This window comes from Mustela nigripes, chromosome 3, assembly GCF_022355385.1.
Source record: "Mustela nigripes isolate SB6536 chromosome 3, MUSNIG.SB6536, whole genome shotgun sequence".
In the NCBI taxonomy this organism is placed as follows: Eukaryota; Metazoa; Chordata; class Mammalia; order Carnivora; family Mustelidae; genus Mustela; species Mustela nigripes.
The window spans coordinates 128,106,308-128,126,971 of NC_081559.1; the positions used below are offsets into that span (position 1 = coordinate 128,106,308).

At 40.5% G+C, this 20,664-nt stretch overlaps 1 protein-coding gene across 5 annotated transcripts in view; it reads right to left on the minus strand.

Annotated features, from left to right (window-relative positions):
• Positions 1 to 20,664, minus strand: part of ASPH (aspartate beta-hydroxylase) — a 219,281-nt gene that overhangs the window by 182,912 nt on the left and 15,705 nt on the right. Inside the window, exon 1 of one of the 5 annotated variants that reach the window (XM_059394636.1) lies at positions 4,691 to 4,845. The exons of 3 other annotated variants lie outside the window; for them this stretch is intronic. In XM_059394636.1, coding sequence (XP_059250619.1) covers positions 4,691 to 4,700 — 10 coding nt within the window. In that variant the 5' untranslated portion in view covers positions 4,701 to 4,845. Of the gene's footprint in view, positions 1 to 4,690; positions 4,846 to 20,664 lie in introns of those variants that run through there. One more of the 5 variants, XM_059394637.1, reaches the window with a different exon arrangement.

Sequence of the window (20,664 nt, forward strand, 5' to 3'; positions counted from 1 at the left end):
GGCCTCCCTGGCTTCCTCGGGTCTGGAAGCTAAGTAGCTCCCCGATGATGACAAAAATACTCTGAAACTCATCCCAGTGTCCCCTACAAGAGTGGTGCCTAGTTCAGAACCACTGGGTAAGGACAAGAATCATTATCCCTGTTTTATAGAAAAAAGATTACATGGTTTACTCCAAGTCCCAGGCACAAGCTGGGTAGGACTAGGAATTAACCCTGACTTCCCTGGTCCCGAGTTCTCAGACCCACGTGAGAATTACATCACTTTGACAAAGCTCACTAGCTCTAATCTAGAATCCGCTTTCTCACCCCTAAATCCAGCTCTCATTACAGAATACTGATAGTAGTATTCAGTGACTCAAAGCGACTATACTGCCAAATCTTCAGGAAGAAAAAATGAAATGAAATTCTTCTTATTAAAAAGATATGTAGTTTTTTAAACAAATCACTAGTTCAACTTTTCAAAAGGGGTCATAAAAAACTAAACCAGTCTGAGAACGAGTCCATGTGTGAGTATACACACTCAAATACATACATTTTATCTAAATATCTATATTTAAGTCTATAAAAATGTGACTAAGACAAATTTCATTCTTAATGAAAAACTCAATTTCTCTTTCTAATGTTCTTTAAATATTAACAGACCTATCAAAAAGGGCCTGATTTATAGTCATAGGGTGAATTCACAAAAGAATACTTATCAAATAACATATGACCATCTAATCTGTTTCTAGTAAGATCTATTATTAGCAGTCTCCTAAAAGATGGCTACACAAAATCATAATGTTTACATTAAAAAAGTTCCTAGTGGGCATAGATTATAATGTCGCATATTAAATCCACTTAAAACAGGCTTCACTGTTTCAGTATCTGAACACAGCCATGGGAGGGGGAGACTGGGTGAAAACTTTGGCAATGTCAATGGGGGAAAATGATGATTTCCAATACTTCTATGTGTCTTGAGCATAAAAACTGTAAGAACAATACAGAGCATCACTAAAATTTTAAAAATTGAAAGAAAAAAGTGGGGACAGGGGAGCACCACAGATTCACTAGCAATGTTACAGGTTTAATTTGTTAAAACGCTGATGCATAGGAGATAATTTTCAATGCTGTATTAAAAAAAAATCCTTATTTCTGGGGTGCCTGGGTGTCTCAGTCAGTTAAGCAACCAACTCCTGCTTTCAGCTCAGGTCATGATCTCAGGATCATGAGACAGAGGCCCAGGGTCTGGCTCCACACTCAGCACAGAATCTGCTTGAAATTCTCTCCCGCTACTCCTGCCCTCCCCACCCGTGCTTGCTCCTTGCCTCTATGAAATACATTAAAAAAAAAAAAAAACCTATTTTTATATAGCATATAAATATATGCATACATACCTGTTTATATAGAATACTAATTATAATAAGAAAAAGGTCTTCTGGAATATCTATTTACCTCCAAATATGGATTTGATAATTTAAAATGAGCTTGTAATGAAATAAAATAATTATCTGAATTCAAAGTTCAAGTTATCTCCATTTCTCTTTCTTAAAGCAGAAATGGAAAAGGAAAATTTCTACAATTCTCAAAAGGAAAGACTCATTTATCCAAATTAATTCAGCAAATACTCATCTAAGTTATGGACCTGCAATACCAAATACCAAAAATTCTTTTTTTAAATTTAAGTTACATAAATGCATGCACCATAGCAGAAACCAGGAATGGGGGGAAGGGGAGCAAAACACAGTAAAGAATATACTTTTGCCTAGAATCGACTTAAATTTGTTTTAGACAGGATTCTAACAACTCTGATCTAGTATACTAACATACTGCACAAAACTAAAGAATATACCTTAAAGACAACCTCACCTATAGGAGTTCAAGCAACAAAGTGCTGCTGCTGGAAGGCAGGCCTGTAGGAGGTATGAAAACCAGCAGCAAGAGCAAAGAATTTAAAAACTTAAATGGCAGGGGGTGACTGTGATTGATGCTTGTAGGCAAATCTTGAACTGTCCTTAAAATAATCTTGGGGCACCTGGATGGCTCAGCTGTTAAGCATCTGACTTTGGCTAAGATCATGATCCTAGAGTCCCAGAATCGAGCCCCATGTCCACCTTCCTGCTCAGCAGGAAGCCTGCTTCTCCCTCTCCCACTCCCTCTGCTTGTGGTCTCTCTCCTGATGTTTCTCTCAGTCAAATAAATAAAATCTTTAAAGAAAAAAAAAAAGTAAAAGATAGTAATCTTAAATTGCCCTTAAAGTAATCTTAAGTACAAGGGAATGATGACCTTCAGATTGAGTCTGTCATTAAAATATTATTTTAAACTGTTTAAGAATGGAAAAAAGGTATAATAAATCTTAGAAATATTTTTCATTTACAGTACTATTTACCAAACAAATTTATCACTTTAAAAGATGAATGTCAACAAAAGGGTAAATAGCTAGAATATGAAAATATTAGCAATACTTTATCCTTTCTAATGTCAAATAAATTGTCACTCTAGTATTATTCATCTTATTGCTGTTAATATTTACTAATTCCACAAAGGAACAAATGGTAAATTATAGAAAGGACTCTTTCCCAAGACATCTCTGTTAGGGGAACTTTTTATTTGACACCAAATAATATTTCTGTGATGTGTCACTTTGTTAAATATGGTATACCTAGTCCCAAGGGGCAGATTATTTCCTGTCCAATTAACTGAAAAAAGCATAACAAGATAAACATTTCAAAAGAGTTTAAAACACCTTAAGCAAACCTTAAATCTGCACTTTTTTTTTTTTTTAAAGATTTTATTTATTTATTTGACAGAGAGAAATCACAAGTAGATGGAGAGGCAGGCAGAGAGAGAGAGGGAAGCAGGCTCCCTGCTGAGCAGAGAGCCCGATGTGGGGCTCGATCCCAGGACCCTGGGATCATGACCCGAGCCGAAGGCAGCGGCTTAACCCACTGAGCCACCCAGGCGCCCCTTAAATCTGCACTTTGTTCCAAAGGTATTCTGGAGCAATGTCTAGCAGTTAACCCTATTTCCCAAGATTAGAATAAATCCAAGAGTCTTCATTTCATTTTCTGACTCATTATTTGACCCATAGTCCTAGGGATTAGTCAGGAAGATTTTTTTAAATGGGGTTAAGAATATGGCAAGAACTACACGATTCATTTTTCTCCATGTTGACCCAGCAGAAGTAATGACCTCCAAATCAGAAAACTGTTGTTACATACTACCCAACACAGAAAATTACCACAGCGAGCAATGAAATGTGTCTCTCTACAAAATGTGGGCTAGGGACAATAGGTCCTTTTATTCATTTGGTTGAAGAAAAAGTAAAGAGAAGATACACCCCAGCACCTGAACAGGAGGTAGTCAATTACTTAATTGAGTTACAACAAACTAAATTACAAATCAACCATGCCTGAGTTTTGCTGCTAAGTTCGTATTTACACATAAACCCCACACTTTTAAAATTTTGACAAAAAAAAAAAGGCACAAAAACTGTCAAGCAACTCATCAAACTGATTATTTTTTCATGTTCAAAATGTCAGCATTTGGGAGTCAAGAACTGTTAACAGTACGTCAGAAGTACCGCCTATCTTACCTCACTCACTACACAGATTATATAATCCTCAGAAAAGGGGAGAAATGTCTTATAAAAGAACTGAAGATACATATCTCAAATTCTTCATCATGGCGACATGAAGTACTTTATCAGAACAGTCAAGTGACCCATTCCAACCATTTACTCACACCGATGTTCAGAGCAGGAATACTCATATTCTCTATACTAATAATAGACTCCTTCCAGTGGCCACTTAGGCAGCTGAGAGTTGGAAGCTGTCTGAATAACATCTTTTTTTTTTTCCTTAAATAAAATTTCAACATAATGAGCAGGATGGGAAGGCTATAGAAATCTGAGGTCTTGAGATGGTGTTCTGCTTGTGAACATATACACCACAACAGAACTATGGTAGTTTCTACCAATCTAGTAGGGTTATCTAATGTGACAAATAAAAACAGAAATAAAAAGTCCAAAACAAATTGAAAAACAAAGCAAAACCATAATGAGCTAATGTAGCTTACTTTCAATTAAGTGGAAAGAGATTCTCACCCTACAAAGTAAGGGGAAAAAAAACCAAAAAACAAAAATGTAAATTCGACACATTGTTAAAGAACATTTGTAGTTAATAATTCCATTTTAAAAACAAAATAAAATCCTATTGTCTTTACTTTTCATATAATGCCCCCTTCAAAAAAATTTGGTCAGTTTCCACATATGGTAAAGTCTGAGTCAAGCTTTGCTTAAACCAATTAAATGTGCTCGCTAATATAGGCTGAGACTCACACAGGCCTTAAATTTCCTATAATCTGAGATCTGAATACACACCATTCTTTAAGTTCACTGTAATTATAAAACCAGGGAAGGCCACTTGTACATTTTTCTGAAGTTTGTAAACTGCAGTCTCTGATAGTACAATATACGAAAAGATATTTTAAGACACCAAAACATATTCAGATTAAAGACAGATTACTCCATGAAAAAATTAGCTACCATAAGAAGTTCATGTCTCCAGTAGTTTAAAATAGAAAATGCAGAAGATGTGGTCGAAGCACTTAGCCAAAAATATTTTTAAGAGTGCACAACTGAAAATAAAGCTAAAATTTGCCAGCTAGATCCTAAACCAGTTTTAACCCAAACAATAAAAATGCACCTTTACCTTCAGCCATTTTGGTTGCTTCAATCCATGAATAATACAGATGGAAGACAAAAACTAGAGCGCTATCAGCAGGTATAAGGCAGGCCGAACACCCTTCCCTACTAGAGCTTGAGCCTGGCCAACTGCTCCACAGGCAAGGCCTCTAGAACTGAAATTGGACCTGACTGCAAACTCTGCTCACCAGTTATTTTTAGAGGCTTCTTCCTCATGGCCAAATACTGCTAATCACTCAGGCTGAAATGCTCCTAACAATGCAATAGCCTTTCTCTCCCACTTATGGGATTCCTCTTGGTTGGTCCTGTCTTCCAAATCCCAAACCCCCCCCCCCCCCCAAAAAAGAAAAAGCATTTTGGAGAAAAGGAAATGGAACAAATTGTGCTGCCAGTTTTGTTTTCTTGGGATCCGTCTTCAATGGTTTCAGCCCAATGACCAAATCATTCAAAACTGAAACAAGTCTTGCTGTAACATGTGGCCCCATGCCCGGGACCAGCTTGATCTGGCCCTTCAGAACCTAATCAAATGCTTACATGAAAAAGACCATGACTTAGTTTGTGTCAGTGAAACAGAACACTAAATAGTAAGAAATTAATGCTTTCAGAATTCTGATATGCAAGACATTACCATCCCAAGTCTAATTCCTCCAACAGCAAAAGAAAAAAAAAAGAAATTTCACTAGAGAAGGAGGGAGAGGGAGCTGAGAGTGAAAGCATGGAGGGCGGGAAGGGAGGCTGGGAGAGCGAGAGGGGACAGGGCAAGAAGAAATCCTTTAGCATGACAGCAGTGATCTAGGAAACAGGACCTCAAGAGAAGGTACTGGAAAGAGAGTGTGCAACTACATTCTGATTTTTTCCAGGTCTCTCCACCCCTAACTCCAAATCGTCCCTTCTGTGAAATAAAACCAGCCCAGTGCTACCAACATTAATCCATTGATTTAAGATTAGCAGTTCACAGAATTCATCAGAGCTCTGATGAGTGTATATAATTAATTAAGCACAAATAGTATCCAGAGCAAGGTAGCAGGCTTCCAAAATTATTTAGTATGAGTGTTTAATATTTTCGGTCAAATTGAACGCTTCACCTGCAAATTAAACATTTAAATGGTCTGAAGAGGAGTCAGCAATGTATGGTCCCAATATTTGACTAGAAACAGAGCAAACAAGGCATCGGGGCCAACTAAACAAAACTGACAAGTGTCTTAGGTGTCCTCTGACCAAGAGCCATTTCCAGTTTCCCTTTCCTGTCCTCAAAGATCTGTCCTGCTGAAGTTAGGGTTTGCTAAAACTTACATGATAGTGGCTCACTTGTTGACAGGGATTTAAGATGACTGCCATCATGCAAATTTAGTATTTTGGAGGCTTTCCTTTGTTTTATTGTTTTCAGAGAGAGGGTGTATGACAAGAGACCTGTCCCTGGGCCACAGGAAACCAAGCCACTATACTCACACGGGGGAGGGCCATAGCCCGTTTCAGACTTAAGGAACCTAATTCGATTCCTGGCTTCTTCACTAACTTCGATTTGGGGAAGACATTAAATTTGGGGGCCTCAACTTCCTCGTCTTTAAAATGTGTCCTGGCATAAATCGGGCATGCGAAATCAATGTTTGTTGAACTCATCCAGGCAACACATGACCAATGAACCAATCACTGGTTCGAACCAATGATGCAAACCAAACAGGACGCACATGCACACACTGCCTCCACATCTCCAATCCCAGCTCTTTTTCATGAGGCCAGCCTGCCTACAGGCTGCCCAAGCTGCTGGGGTTCCTTCCCTCCCATCCTTCCCTCCCTTGGCCCGCGCCAAGCCAGCTGCATCCCAGTTACAGGTCTGTGGCCAACGCTGAACTGAGACAGGAGTCACACCTACTAAATCCGCATACACCTCATCCCTGAGGCCTTTTAACACAGCTCCAGTGATAACCCCTCGACAAATCACACACATCTATACAACCTTCTCCTTCACATTTTACAAGTTTTGCAGTTTTTTCATAAAATGTTTTCCCTCCTTAGTGTCACAATAATGGCATAGCTGTGTATTCTAGAAAGCATGATTAGGATAAATCTGAAATAACCTTCAATCAATCACATTCCTTGAAGAAAAAGAAATTTTGAATTGTAACTACCACTTACATGAATAACAACTTATTGGGGCACCTGGGTGGCTCAGCAGGTTAAAGCCTCTACCTTCAGCTCAGATCATGATCCCAGGGTCCTGGGATCGAGCCCGCATCGGGCTCTCTGCTCAGTGGGGAGCCTGCTTCCTCCTCTCTCTCTCTCTGCCTGCCTCTCTGCCTACTTGTGATCTCTTTCTCTGTCAAATAAATAAAATCTAAAGAATAACAATTTATTTTTATGACAGGAGATGTTTATGAAAAGTTTAAAAATAAATACATGTGCATACAGTGAATCGTGTGTTTAAAACCCTAGCAATGACAAGTAAAGTTATAAATGAACCAGTCCTTGTAATCACTGCTGGGGCTAATAGCAAGTTCGTAGGTCCAGGCAAAGACCAAACATCTAACATGTGCTCTGAAACTATTATTATCAGCCTGACGTCACTGGAGACCAGAAAAGCCAAGTCTCATGTATACTAAGTCCAATCTCTATCTGCTTCCAAAACATACCAGGGGAAACCCATCAGACAGCTCACGGGTCACACTAACTACTTCCCTCCCTGCACCCAAGCATGCTATCACTGGCAGCAATGGCTCTCACCAGCACACTGGAGTTTCCTGGAGGGCTTGTCACAACACAGAGTGTGGGCCCACCCCCGGAGCTTCTGAGTCAGTGGGGCCTGAGACTGTGCATATCTAACAGGTTCCCAGCCAGGTGATCGGGTGCAGCTCTAATTCTCAAGGTCTGGAAGAGGAGGAAAAGAGTTCTTGCTTTTCCAATTTCTAGACCATCACTTCCTTACCACCTGAAAAAGAAAACAACAAAACCCTGCTCGTCTGTGGCCCATGTCATCCAATTCTACTGCCCTCCCCCTCCCTCGTCACTGTCATGGACAACCTCCAGTGCCCTTGCCCCTCAGTGACGTCTTCACCTCCATACTAGCCATCACCACATAGTGGTGTGTGGCAAATATGACAAGTTCTCTTCCGTTCCTTCATCTCCAGTGATCCTGTTCCCCTCCATCCTCTGTCCACCATTCACTCTTATATCCCTACTGTGGATCTTCTTATAAACCCACCTCAATTCACCTTCCTAATCATATCTTCATCCTTGCTGAAATATCTCTAGCTTTCCTGGTACAATCATCCTCACAGATCCTGCAACCCTGCTAGGATAGGTCTGTTTGCATGACCCCATCATGAGAACTGCAGGGTACTGTAAGATACCAAAAATATATTTCTTAAATACACATACACACACATACCCCTCTTCATGTATGTATAGTCTCCAAAGCAAACATGAGCAACTTTTACCACTTGAAACCTAATATTAAGTAGCCAGTATTACAGACATAACAAAAGGCAACTCAGCAGACAGTGAGTAAAAATCTCCTTAAACACAGTGCACCCCCCCTCAGTGCTGGAAGATTTAGGTTGTGCCGAATGTGTGATACATAGGATAAAAACACCCACTCCGATCATAACCCTCCCACTTGTCCAGCTGGTTTACTCAACAGCTTCTTCTTGGATCCTGTAGTTCTCTTGTTTCTACCTTCTTCTGAATACCTCCTTGCCTCCTGCTTTTACATCTTTCCATATCCATCTTAAGAGTCCACAGTTCATCAGTGAAATCACTCCCTGACTCACTAAACCCCTTGTCCCTCTATCCCTGATTCAGGGTACCCATCCGCCATATCTCCCTGGAAGAACTCCATGAGGCACACCCAAGGAAGTCACGCACAGACACAGTGGAGCCAACCCCAATCAGCCGTCAGGGCTGCGTGTCAATCCTGCCCAGGCTCTAGAACACTCACTCTCCTGCTCTCCACAAGGGCTATTTCCAACATCTCTGCCCCTAGTCTATTTTCTCATACTCAGAAAATGCCAGCGCCTCTTACATCACAGAGAACAGAAGCCTCAGCAGGAAACCCTTCACCGCACTGCCAACCATCACTAACCTCCATTCACCACCTCTATTCTCTGCTTTTCTCCCAAGCCCTTCGCTCCCTCACTCTGCTCATCTTCTCACTCTCTTGTACCCGCAGCCACTCAAGCCCAGAGCCTACCCCTGTCCTCTCTCCTCCCCGTCACAGAGGACATTCTCAACAGAGCTGTTACTTCTCTGCTTTCACTTTCTGGTGGCCCATGACCCGCACTAGCTTCTGCACAGTACAGTTGCTCTGATGTCATGCCTATGACTTCCAGGTCACTGAACCCCATGGAACGTTCTCAGTCCTCATCTTACTTGCCCTCTCAAGAGACTTCTGCCTCCTTAAACATTCTCCTTCCTTGACTTTCATTGCTTCAGAATCATCTGGTATATCTTCTACCTTTTTGGCCTTTTTAATTCTCAATGTCCTTTGCTAGTTCAGTCTCCTCTAGTTGACTTTTCAATGCGGAAATTCTGTATGCCTTGGTCCTATGCCATCTCCTTAGTTGACTTTGAGCCACCCTCCACATGGCTTAAATTCTCTCCTCAAAGGAGAATATCTGCCCACTCAATATCCCATCTGAACACTTAACAGAAACTCCAAACTCTGCATAAATACAACTGAACCCACGATCTTTCCCCTCTCCTCTCTAGCTGTCCAGATCTCAGAAGCACTTCCATCAAACCAAAGTATTTGGTTAAACAAAAAACCTGGGATTCATCCCTGACTTCATTCTCTTCCTCGTTTCCCAAACACCCAACTCTCAGAGTCTGATGCAGCCATCACACTGACACAAATGGGTTACAACTATGCCAGAGTACAAATTCCCCTCAGCCCCTGGGTTATCCTTGCCTATTTACCACAGTATGATACTTTTTAAAAAATCATCTGTAAGTGCCATGACATAAAAAAATGGGAAACTGTGTCTCAAATCACCCGTCTTTCTGCCTTTCTACTGAGGTTGCCCAAATCCTCACTAACCATCATTTCCTAGGCTACCACAATACTTTAACATACCTTTATTGTTCCATTCAGCAGCCACAATACTTTTTCTTTTTTTAAGGATGTATTTATTAATTTGAGACAGAGCGTGCGCATGTGAGCATGCACAAGGTGGGGGTGCAGAGAGACAGAGAGAATCTTAACCAGACTGCCCTCTGAGCATGGAATCTGACACAGATCTCCATCCCACGAGCCTGAGATCATGACCGGAGCCGAAATCAAGAGTTGGATGCTTAACGAACTGAGCCACCCAGGTACGCCCACAATGTTTTTTTTTTTTTTTTTCCAATCCAATTATATCATTACCCTCTAAAAACCCCTGAATGACTTCACACTATTCTCGGGATAAAATGAAAACTTTTGATGTGGTCTACAAGCCCACAGCCTTGACTAGGCCCCAGCCTGCCACTCTGGCTTTCATTTTGTGTCATTTCCTGTAGCTGCGTTAAGTTCCAGATACAAAAAAACAAACAAACAAAAAAACTCACCCCACTCTGGTCCTGTCGCAGGGTCTCTGCATAGGCTATGCTCTCTTCCTGAACATCAACACTGGTGGAACACCATGTATTTTTCCCCAGCCTAACTACCTCCTGCTTATTCTGCTTAAATCCCGCCTCTTCAAGGAACCCTCCCAAAATACTGTGACAGCATTTTCTTTTTCTGTTGTCTCTCTCTTTTATTATTATTTTTTTATTTATTATTTATTTATTTAGTTTAGTTTTTATTATTTATTATTTTTTATTTATTTTTATGTATTATATTTATTATTATATTATTTATTTATTTATTATTTATTATTATTTTTAAGTATATTCTTTAATCCCCATTTCCTATTTCCCCCATCTCTCACTCACCTCTCCTCTGGCAACTATCAATTTATTCTCTATAATGAAGAGTGTTTCTTGGTTTGCCACTCTCTCTTTTCCTTGGCTCGTTTGTTTTGTTTCTTAAATTCCACATATGAGTGAAATCACCTGGTATTTGTCTTTCTCTGGCTGGCTTATTTCACTTAATGTTATACCCTTTAGCTCTATCCATGTTATTGTAAATGGCAAGATTTCATTCTTTGTCATGGCTAGATAATATTCCATTATATACATATACCACATCTTCATTATCCATTCATCTATCATTGGACACTTGGGTTGCTTCCATAGTTTGGCTATGGTAAATAATGCTGCAATAAGCACTGGGGTACATATATCCGTCTGAATTAGTACTTTGAGGGTAAATATCTAGTAGTGTGATTACTGGATCATAGGGTAATCTATTTTTAATTTTTTGAGGAACCTCCGTATTTTTTCCAGAGTGGCTGCAGCAGTTTGCATTCCCACACAGTGCAAGAGGGTTCCTTTTTCTCCACATCCTCACCACCATTTGTTGCTTGTTGTGTTTTTGATTTTAGGCATTCTCACAGGTGTGAGGTTAAGTAAGATCTCACTGTAGTTTTGATTTGCAGTTCCCTGATGATGAGTCATGTTGACCATCTTTTCATGTGTCTGTTGGCCATTTGTACGTCTTCTCCAGAGAGGTGTCTGTTCAGGTGTTCTGCCCACTTTTTATTAAATGGAATATTTGTTTTTTGGGTGTTGAATGGAATCAATTCTTTATAGATCTTGGATACTTACCCTTTATCAGCTATGTCACTGGCAAATACCTTCCCCCATTGACAGACTGCCTTTCCAGTCTTTTGACTGTTTCATTGTGCAGCAACTTTTTCTTTTGATGTAGTCCTAAAGTTTATTTTTATTTTTATTTCTCTTTCCTCAGGAGACATATCTAGAAAACTGTTGCTATGGCCAACGTTAGAGAAATTACTGCCTGTTCTCACTCCAAGGATTTTCACGGTTTCAGGTCTCACATTCAGGGTAGGTCCTTAATCCACTGTGAGTTTATTTTTGTGTATAGTGAAAGAAAGTGGTCCAGTTTCCCCAACATCATTTGTTGAAGAGAATACCCTTTTCCTATTGTATATTCATTCCTGTGAGAGTGCTTTCTAATATGCTCTCATGGTAGTATGTACTTCTTCCTAAAGTTACTTCAATGGTATTTAGTTCTTAAATCTCTTTCTTCCTCCAGAATGCAAGTTTCATAAAGCCAAGGACCACATCTGCCTTGTTGATTACTGTATATTTGCCTTATACCTTGTAAGAATTCCATAAACACTTGTTAAATGCATAAACTCCATCTCAAATTCCTGATTATTATGAGTAATCAAACCTCTTTCTGCTAACATGAGAAATAAGGATGCAAAGTTTAGTCCAACAAATGCTACATCGCTTCAATTTTTCTCCATCTCCATGAGTTATGTTAAAACGAACTCACAATAGGAAAAGACTTACAAATAGTTAAGAGAAATATTAAAAAAGAAGCTCAGTGTTCACCAAACACTGGTCATGAACTCAAACTGGTCTACAAGCAAGTATTCATTGCTTTGTGTCAGAAAAATTCCTCACTGATCCATCTTCGGTGACTGTCACCTATGTTGAGCATAAGAAGGCCCAAGTTGGAAGGACGCTGCAGCCCCATGCACCTGGCCCCACAGTCAGATGCCTCACACTGCTCTCCTGACTAACCCCATAGAGAAAAGACACGAGTGGCTAAGGGAGTGACAAGGGGTATTACAATTTAGTAAAACGAAATTGAGAAAGCCATTTACATTTTCACCAGTATAAGGGAAAGTGAAATATTAGCCACAACTATCTATAACAGCCTCCCTTTATTTTTTGGAACCTTTATTACTCTTTGGCCAGGTTGAGGAACTACTGTTCCAGGTACACCTGTGTTTGTGTTCTGGATTCAGTCATTCTCTTCAGCAGTGATGAACACAGGTTCATCAACCATCTTATGGATCTGTGATTTCCCAAAGGTCCATTAGTGAAATGCTAAAATCATGATATAAATGGTAGTGAACTCCAAAACTCAATCCTCCCGCCACATCCAACAGGTTAGTGCTTTCAACTTAATTAGTTCTCCCTACAGAGGACTCAAGAAAGAGAAAACACTTGGGGGAAAAAGCACTCCTTGGCTAATTGGTCATCTGTATGGGGTAAGAGTTATTAGTGGTGATCAGTTACTATGGAGTTCAAAATCAGACAGTCTGTTGCTGAACTGGAAGTAGCAGAAGGTATAAAGAAAACAGTTGTGGTGTCCACTCAGAAATTCTGAGGTAGTGAAAAGTTGTTCAAGGAAACAAAAAGTTCTTTTTCCAAAACTAAAAAGAGTAACATGAAAAAAAAAAGCCTAGTCCCACTCATTTAACTCCAGTGGTGAGGCAATGAGACCAGGTAACAAAGCCAACAGGTAGGACCACAACTGATTTGCAGCTGTGTCCCCAAAGGCTTTTTGACCTTAACCACTTTAGAAAGCAAAAGATCCAAAGGTGTCCTTCCTCACCAGTTTCCACTTCTAGGACAAAAGAATTCAACATTTATGATAAAGTGTCCTAGGGGTATATGAAAGTCCTAGCACCAAATACAGTAGATTCTTGTGTAAACTGAAAAACATACAGGTTTTAGAGTCAAATTATTGGAAAATTATAGGCCAAAAAACTAGAGAGGGCATTGCCCCAAAGCAGACCACATAGAGAGAGGCCCTCTTGCCTCACTGCTAATAGATAAGAAACTCCGCTTTGGAAGTGAGATCTGATAAAACCAAACAGACTAGAACAGGCAGAGTTGGCTGGCATGTTAAGGAACCGGCCCCAAAGACAGTCAAGAGCCTCTGCCACCCACGGACTAATCTAGCCCAGCTAAGCACAAGGACTAGAAGAAAATGACACTGTCTATCATCACCCTTCAGAAAAAGACTGCTAAATTAAACAGCTACAAAACGGGGATGCACATATTAGGGCAGCCCATGAACACCTGCCAGTATTTGACCATTCTGTGCCCCCCCAAATGGCTATTTCATATGCCTCCAAAAACAACATATGAGTCATTTCCAATGTTCTATTATGGAAATTTTCAAGCACACAAGAAAGCTGAGAGAATTTTACCAAGCATACCCATATACAGCGACTTGGCTTCTACCACGAACATTTTATTACAACGCTTATGGCATGTCCATTCACCCCCCTGCACCCATCAACAAGCCTATGTTATCTGTATAATTCAGCTCAAAATGAACTGCAGACATTGGTTCACTTCCCCTAAGTACTTCAGCTTCTATATCATAAACTGCAGTTTAATATTTCTTTATCGTTTTTAATGTGCAATTTATGTGAAATGAAGTGCTCTAATTTTAAGTGTACATTCCGAGTTTTCACAAAAATACACACTGTGTACCCCAAATCCCTGTCAAAACACAGAACATTAACACCACTCCTAAGTTCTCTCATAGCCCTTTCCAGTCACCTTCCCCCCAACCCCAACCCCAGAGGCAGCCTCTTTGTTTTCCTTTCTTTTTTTTTCACTGTAGGTCAAAAAATTCTTGAAATTTCTTAAAATGGCATGGCACCATATGTCCCTGTTTGTGTAAGGCTTCCCTCCCTTCGCTTTATGTTCCTGGGAACCAAGTGCGTTCTGTGTAGTAGCAGTTTATTCTCTTCTGTGGCTGGGTAGCATTCCTTTGTTTATCAGGCCGTTCTGCTATTGGCAGAAATCTGGACTGTTCCCCATTTTGGACTATTACAAAGAAAGCTGTTAGGAATATTCCTATACGAGACTATTGACTGCATATTAGAAATACACGCCTGTATTTCACTTGGGTTAAATTACTAGAAATTGCGGGATCACAGCCCGCGTGTGCATTCAGCATTATACCAGATCTTTCCCCAAAGTGGTTCTACCATTTTATATACATACCAAGAAGGTATGAGAGTTCTTTTGTTCTAGGATTTTGCCAAAACATTCGGTGTTGTCAGTCTTCTTAATATTGGCCATTCTGGTGAGTATGCAGTTGTATCTCACTATGGTTTAATTGGCATTCTCCTACGGACCAACGTTTGAGCATTTTCTTGATGTGCTTATTGGCCATTCATCCTTTCTTGGGGAACTATCTGTTCAAATCTTTTGCCTATTTTTTTATTGCCTTTTCAAATTGAATTGTAGGAGTTCCTTGTATTTCCTAGATACCTTTCCTTTAACAGATCTATGTGTTACAAAATTTTCTGCCAGGCTAGGACTTTCCTATTCATTTGATGGGTTACAGTTTTTAATTTTGATGTTATCAAAATTTTGTTTTTTTACTTATTACCAAACGAGAAAATCTAACTTAAACTTTAACAGGTCTCCATGCTTCATATTCTGAAATGGGACATCTATTCCAGTTTGTGGACCTGTGACAATCACTGACAGAAGCCCTGTCACTAGCTCAAACACTGTGCCAGCAAGGAGGAAGGTCACAGAGTCAAAGACCAGGTCAAAGACACGATGTCAACTAAATGTCGCTTAAGGGTAGGTATCACAGCAAGTAAAAGCAAAAGAAATTTTGATAATTTTAAGGAATGTCTCCATTAGCTATTATGAGTCACAAAAACAAATTCTAAGCGAGTTCTATCTAATTCTTCTGTTACCTGAATAAACAGCCCTCCCAACACTTGAACCCCTTAACTTTTTTTCAAAAACTAGTTTACCAGTGTATTTGTTTCCCCCAACTTTTCATGACCCACAAATTTAAAATACCAGACCACTGAAGAAATCGAAAAATTTCCCTTTATTGTAATCTTCACATTGAATACATGGTAAAATCTTTAGAAAATCACAAAAGGCAACACGTTTTACAGAGAAGGCATATAGTTTACCTATGAGCCTTGGAGGGGCGGAATATAATTTAATGGAACAAATCTGCATGTAAAATAGACATTAAGAATTCAAAGGTAGGCTGGAGGGTCAGTTTAAAGTCATTACTAGAGGGGCAGCTGGGTGGCTCAGTGGGTTAAGCCACTCTGCCTTCGGCTCAGGTCATGATCTCAGGGTCCTGGGATCGAGTCCCACATCGGGCTCTCTGCTCTGCAGGGAGCCTGCTTCCTCCTCTCTCTCTCTCTCTCTGCTTGCCTCTCTGCCCACTTGTGATCTCTCCCTGTCAAATAAATAAAATCTTTAAAAAAAAAAAGTCATTATTGGAATAAATTAGGAAAATCTGAATATGGACTTTAGGTTAGGTAACAGTACTAAAGCGGTGTTAAATTTCTCAAGTGTGATAAGTTCATTCTGACTATGTTGGAGGATATCCTCATCCTTAGGAAAAAATTTGAAGGATGTTAGTACGACTTAAAGTATTATGGGGTAAAGTATTACGATTTACCTTTGAAATGTTCAGCAGCAAAATGAATAAAATGATGTGTTTTTCTAGAGAGACAAATAGAGAATACAAAGGTATCAAAATATTAACAACTGGTGAATCTAAATGAGCTTTTCTTATAACTGTCTTGAAGGTTTGAATATTTTCATATTAAAAAATTAGGAAAAGACAGATGTCCAGGCCCAATCTAGTCCTAAAGAACCATATGCTCCCGGGGTACCTGGATGGCTCAGTGGGTTAAAGCCTCTGCCTTCGGCTCAGGTCATGATCCCAGGGTCCTGGGATCGAGCCCCGCATCAGGCTCTCTGCTCAGCAGGGACCCTGCTTCCACCTCTCTCTCTCCGCCTCTCTGCCTACTTGTGATCTCTGCCTGTCAAATAAATAAATAAAATCTTAAAAAAAAAGAACCAGGTGCTCCAGAGGGTTAGGGCTAGGAATCCAAAATGTCAAGAACTCCAAGGTTAAGTCATGACTAGATTCTGGATAAGTAAATAAAAGCAAGTAAACAAAGGCTTCAAGTTTTAAAGATGCTTCTGGAGACAACTAGAAAAATCTGAATATGGAATGTATTTACATAATTTCTTGGGTTGGAGAACTCTATTGTGGTTCTGTAGGACAATGTCCTTGTACTTAGAGGAGATAGATGAGGAAGTAGTTAAGTGAGTTAAATTGCTCTGATGACCATAGCTTACTTTCGAAGATGCCCAAAAAACAAGAGAGAAAAAGATAAATGGATAAATACACAACTGCACAGCAAATATGGCAAAGTGCTAACAGCTGGTAAATCCAAAGAAACAATATAAAAGTCTTTCAATGTATGAAGATTTTTGCTGTTATATAGGTTTAAAAGTTTCAAAACAGAAAGAAAAATATAAAAATAAAAACAAAAATAAACTGGTTTTATAAAAGAAGATCCAAGGAGCTAGGGGTCAAGTCCTAAATGAAGTGGTAATGAAAAGGACATGAATCCGGTCACTGGTCTCAAACTTAATGGAAACCCAAGAGAAAGCTGCTGCTACTCAATGTCTCCCACATGCAAGTTCTGCTCACATACCTCCATCAGCTTGCAGGCCAGTTTCCACCAGTTTCTGCCTCAAATGCATCCAGGAGAATAAACCTAACTCCTCTACCACCCAGAAGCTGCTCAAAGCCAGGGAGATGGAGATGTCCCCAAAGGGGACCCCACAGTCCAGACTAGCCAGCCCCAGCGTTTTCACCCCTTCCTCCTCCAAGGGCCTCACAGAAAGCTCTTCCTCCTCCGAGAAGTCTGCCATCATGGGCTCCCTAACAGCACCCTTCTTCCCCCCCATCTGAAGCCACCATTCCAGATGCAGCCCACCCAACACAATGGGATTTTCACCTCCCTCACTCTGGTCACTGAGAACACAAACAATGAAGGGGATTCTTATTTGTCAGGCATATCGTGCAGGCCAACTCCCTCTGAGACTAAAAGCAATTAAAACAACCAAAACCCGGGGCGCCTGGGTGGCTCAGTGGGTTAAGCCGCTGCCTTCGGCTCAGGTCATGATCTCAGGGTCCTGGGATCGAGTCCCGCATCGGGCTCTCTGCTCAGCGGGGAGCCTGCTTCCTCCTCTCTCTCTCTCTGCCTGCCTCTCTGCCTACTTGTAATCTCTGTCAAATAAATAAATAAATCTTAAAAAAAAAAAAAAACAAAAAAAAACAACCAAAACCCAAACAAAATACTAAGCCTTAAAAAAAAAAGAAACCACACACAAAAACAAACCAAGATACCGTATCTACTACTTCAAGTCTCTCCCCCCCTCATCCTCAAGGGTGAGTTCACTTTGCAAAAACGAGCTAACTGTTAAAGTCTACCTTCCCAGCCAGGCCATTCTGCAGTGTCTTCCCTCGTCCGGGCACTCGTGTCCCCTCAGAGCGCAGTGCTACCATGAATTTACTCCACATCTTAAGAGGGCAAGGCTCCCTTCAAGTTGACACCAGCCCATTAAAGTCAGAGCTCTGTGGGAACTGTTCCACAGTCCGGCTGTGATTCAAACCATATCATATGACCATGTTACGCCATCTTGCACTCAGGGAGATTTTCAGAGATGGTGTTAAATACCTTGATGAAGTCAGGAAAAATAACAACATTTCACCCTGACCACTTAGTCTAGAAACCGTATTAAATGCACAATTAATTTTTGTTTTCCTTTTTAAACAAGTTGCACTTAGTAAACCTATAGTGTCTCCTTAGTCTTCATTGCTTTCCTTGCTATGCACTTAAAAACAATTTTTAGGGCCCTGAGTGGCTCAGTAGGTTAAATGTTTGCCTTCAGCTCAGGTCATGATCCCAGGGCCCAGGGATCAAGTCCCACATCCGGCTCACTGCTCAGCTGGGAGTCTACTTCTCCCTCTCACTGTCCCTCTGTACTCTCAAATAAATAAGTAAAATCTTAAAGTATAATAATAATTTTTAATATGAGAATTTGCTAGGGTTATCATGAGACATCAGTTGAAGTGGCCCTGAATCTACCTTTCTTTAATGGAATGGGCCATTTATCTTTCAGGTATCTTTGCCATTTCTTCCAATTTTCATGATTCCCCAAAAGCTGACTACCCAGAAAACTTTAGCTGGAGTTGTAAATTTGAGTCTTAAAAAGCCTCCGATCATTCTCATTTTAGTCTTCCTTTTCCCTCCTCCTTGATCATGCATAGCTCGTTCTTTCAACAAATACTGCTATGCAGCCATTCCCAGTGGCTTGGTGCTGGAGTGTTCTGCTCTATTCTCTCCCCACTGAGTATGGGGCTTGGTACGTAGGAAGCCCTTGTTAACTTGTTAACTTGTTAACTTGTTAACTTCACCGGACAATTTACATGAAATTCCCACTAAAATCTAAAAATATAAATTTCTCTTTGTCCCATCTAAATGGTAAAGCAAATGTAACATACACGAGCATTTTAAAAACCAAACGAAACCACACAGAGGTGGTGGACAGTCTGGTTCTGGGTGAGGGACAGGAGCGTTCAGTGCACATACTCCTAGAACCCCATCAGCTTCATCATTTGGCTGCCCGGCCCCACACTCCAAGGCTGTCCATGCTGTCCTGATCCTGCCCCAGTACAAAACCAAAGTGATGGTCAATGTCATCTCATCACTTGTTCAGAGATGTCCTGTAACTCTCCTCTTGCTGACCCATTTTGCTCTAAACTCCCTCCACAGTCACTTCCACAGCTCCAGCTTCAACAAATGCACTCCCTTCCCATGACTGAGGCCACCCAGAAAAAAGTCACCAAACACCCCACTGTCCTGAGCTCAGGTGGCACTGCAGAGAACACTTTTCAAATACTGCTCTTTCGGCGATATTCCATAAAAAACTACTCTGCTGCTGACAGCCCACAGGAGTAGAACCCAAGAAGATCAGACTAACTAAAGAGGCTAAAGTCTCACCGCGCTCTGCAAGGTATAGAGAAACTGATGTTCAGGCAGAAAGCACAGGTATGCCTGACAGGTGCTGTCCTTCCAATCAGGTGGGGTCTCTCCTGGAGCAGTGGGTGAATATTTTTATTACCATCTTGGATAAAAGTATTGCCCTTTAATGGAACATTTCTGGTCAACATAATTCAGATCCGCAAAACAAAGCACTTTTAGCTCTATAAGCCAGTACGAATTTTAAGGCACAAAGTAATAAAAATCACAGGATGGTAAATTTTAAAAGGCTTCCACAATTTTCCACATGCATCTGAACATGCATTATTCAACAAATACTCTTGCAATCCCTACCCTATGCTGCAGCAATGAACCAGAGAGGCCACTTAGCTCACAGCCCCAGTGGAGGAGAAAATCAAATGAAAATAAAATAAAAATTCACTCTCTAAGTACTATATTAGGGTATGCATTCCATATAGGTAAAAATAATCACTTGGGAAAAATCATAATCTTGAATTTTAAAGATACAACATTGTAAGGTACAATCTGTTCTGAAATCATCTTTATAAATGTTAGCACTGCTCACTTCATCGATTTTTATTTTTTAATTGAAACTGACAAAACCTTGGGGGCACCTCCATGGCTCAGTTGGTTAGACATCAGCCTTCAGCTCAGGTTGTGATTCTGGGGTTCTGGAGTCAGGCAGTGTGTAAGGCTCCCTGTTCAGTGAGGACTCTGCTTCTCCCTCTGCCCCTCCCCGTGCTTATGCAAGCTCTCCCTAATAAATAAAATCTTAAAAAAAAAAAAAAAAAAAACCTGGCAAAGCCTTATCTTTTTTTTTAAGATTCTATTTATTTGCGAGAGAAAGCACAAGCAGAAGGTGCAGAGGGAGAGGGAGAGAAAATCTAAAGCAGTCTCCACGCTGAGTGGGGAGCCCTACCCGAGGCTTGATCCCAGGACCCTGCGACCACTACCTGAACTGAAACCGAGAGTTGGATGCTTAACCGACTGAGCCACCCAGGCCCCTCAAAACTGACAAAACCTTAAGTTATGGAGGAAATATTCATAGTTCTTCCAAAGGAATTTTAAAAGCCACTATCAAAAAGAAAAAGGAAAAAGGGAACAAAAATTCAGTAGAATTTCATTGTTCACATAAATCATTCTGGCCTATCCTTCAATCATATCTAAAAATCAAAGTAGGGACGCCTGGGTGGCTCAGTTGGTTAAGCAGCTGCCTTCGGCTCAGGTCATGATCCCAGCGTCCTGGGATCGAGTCCCACATCGGGCTCCTTGCTCT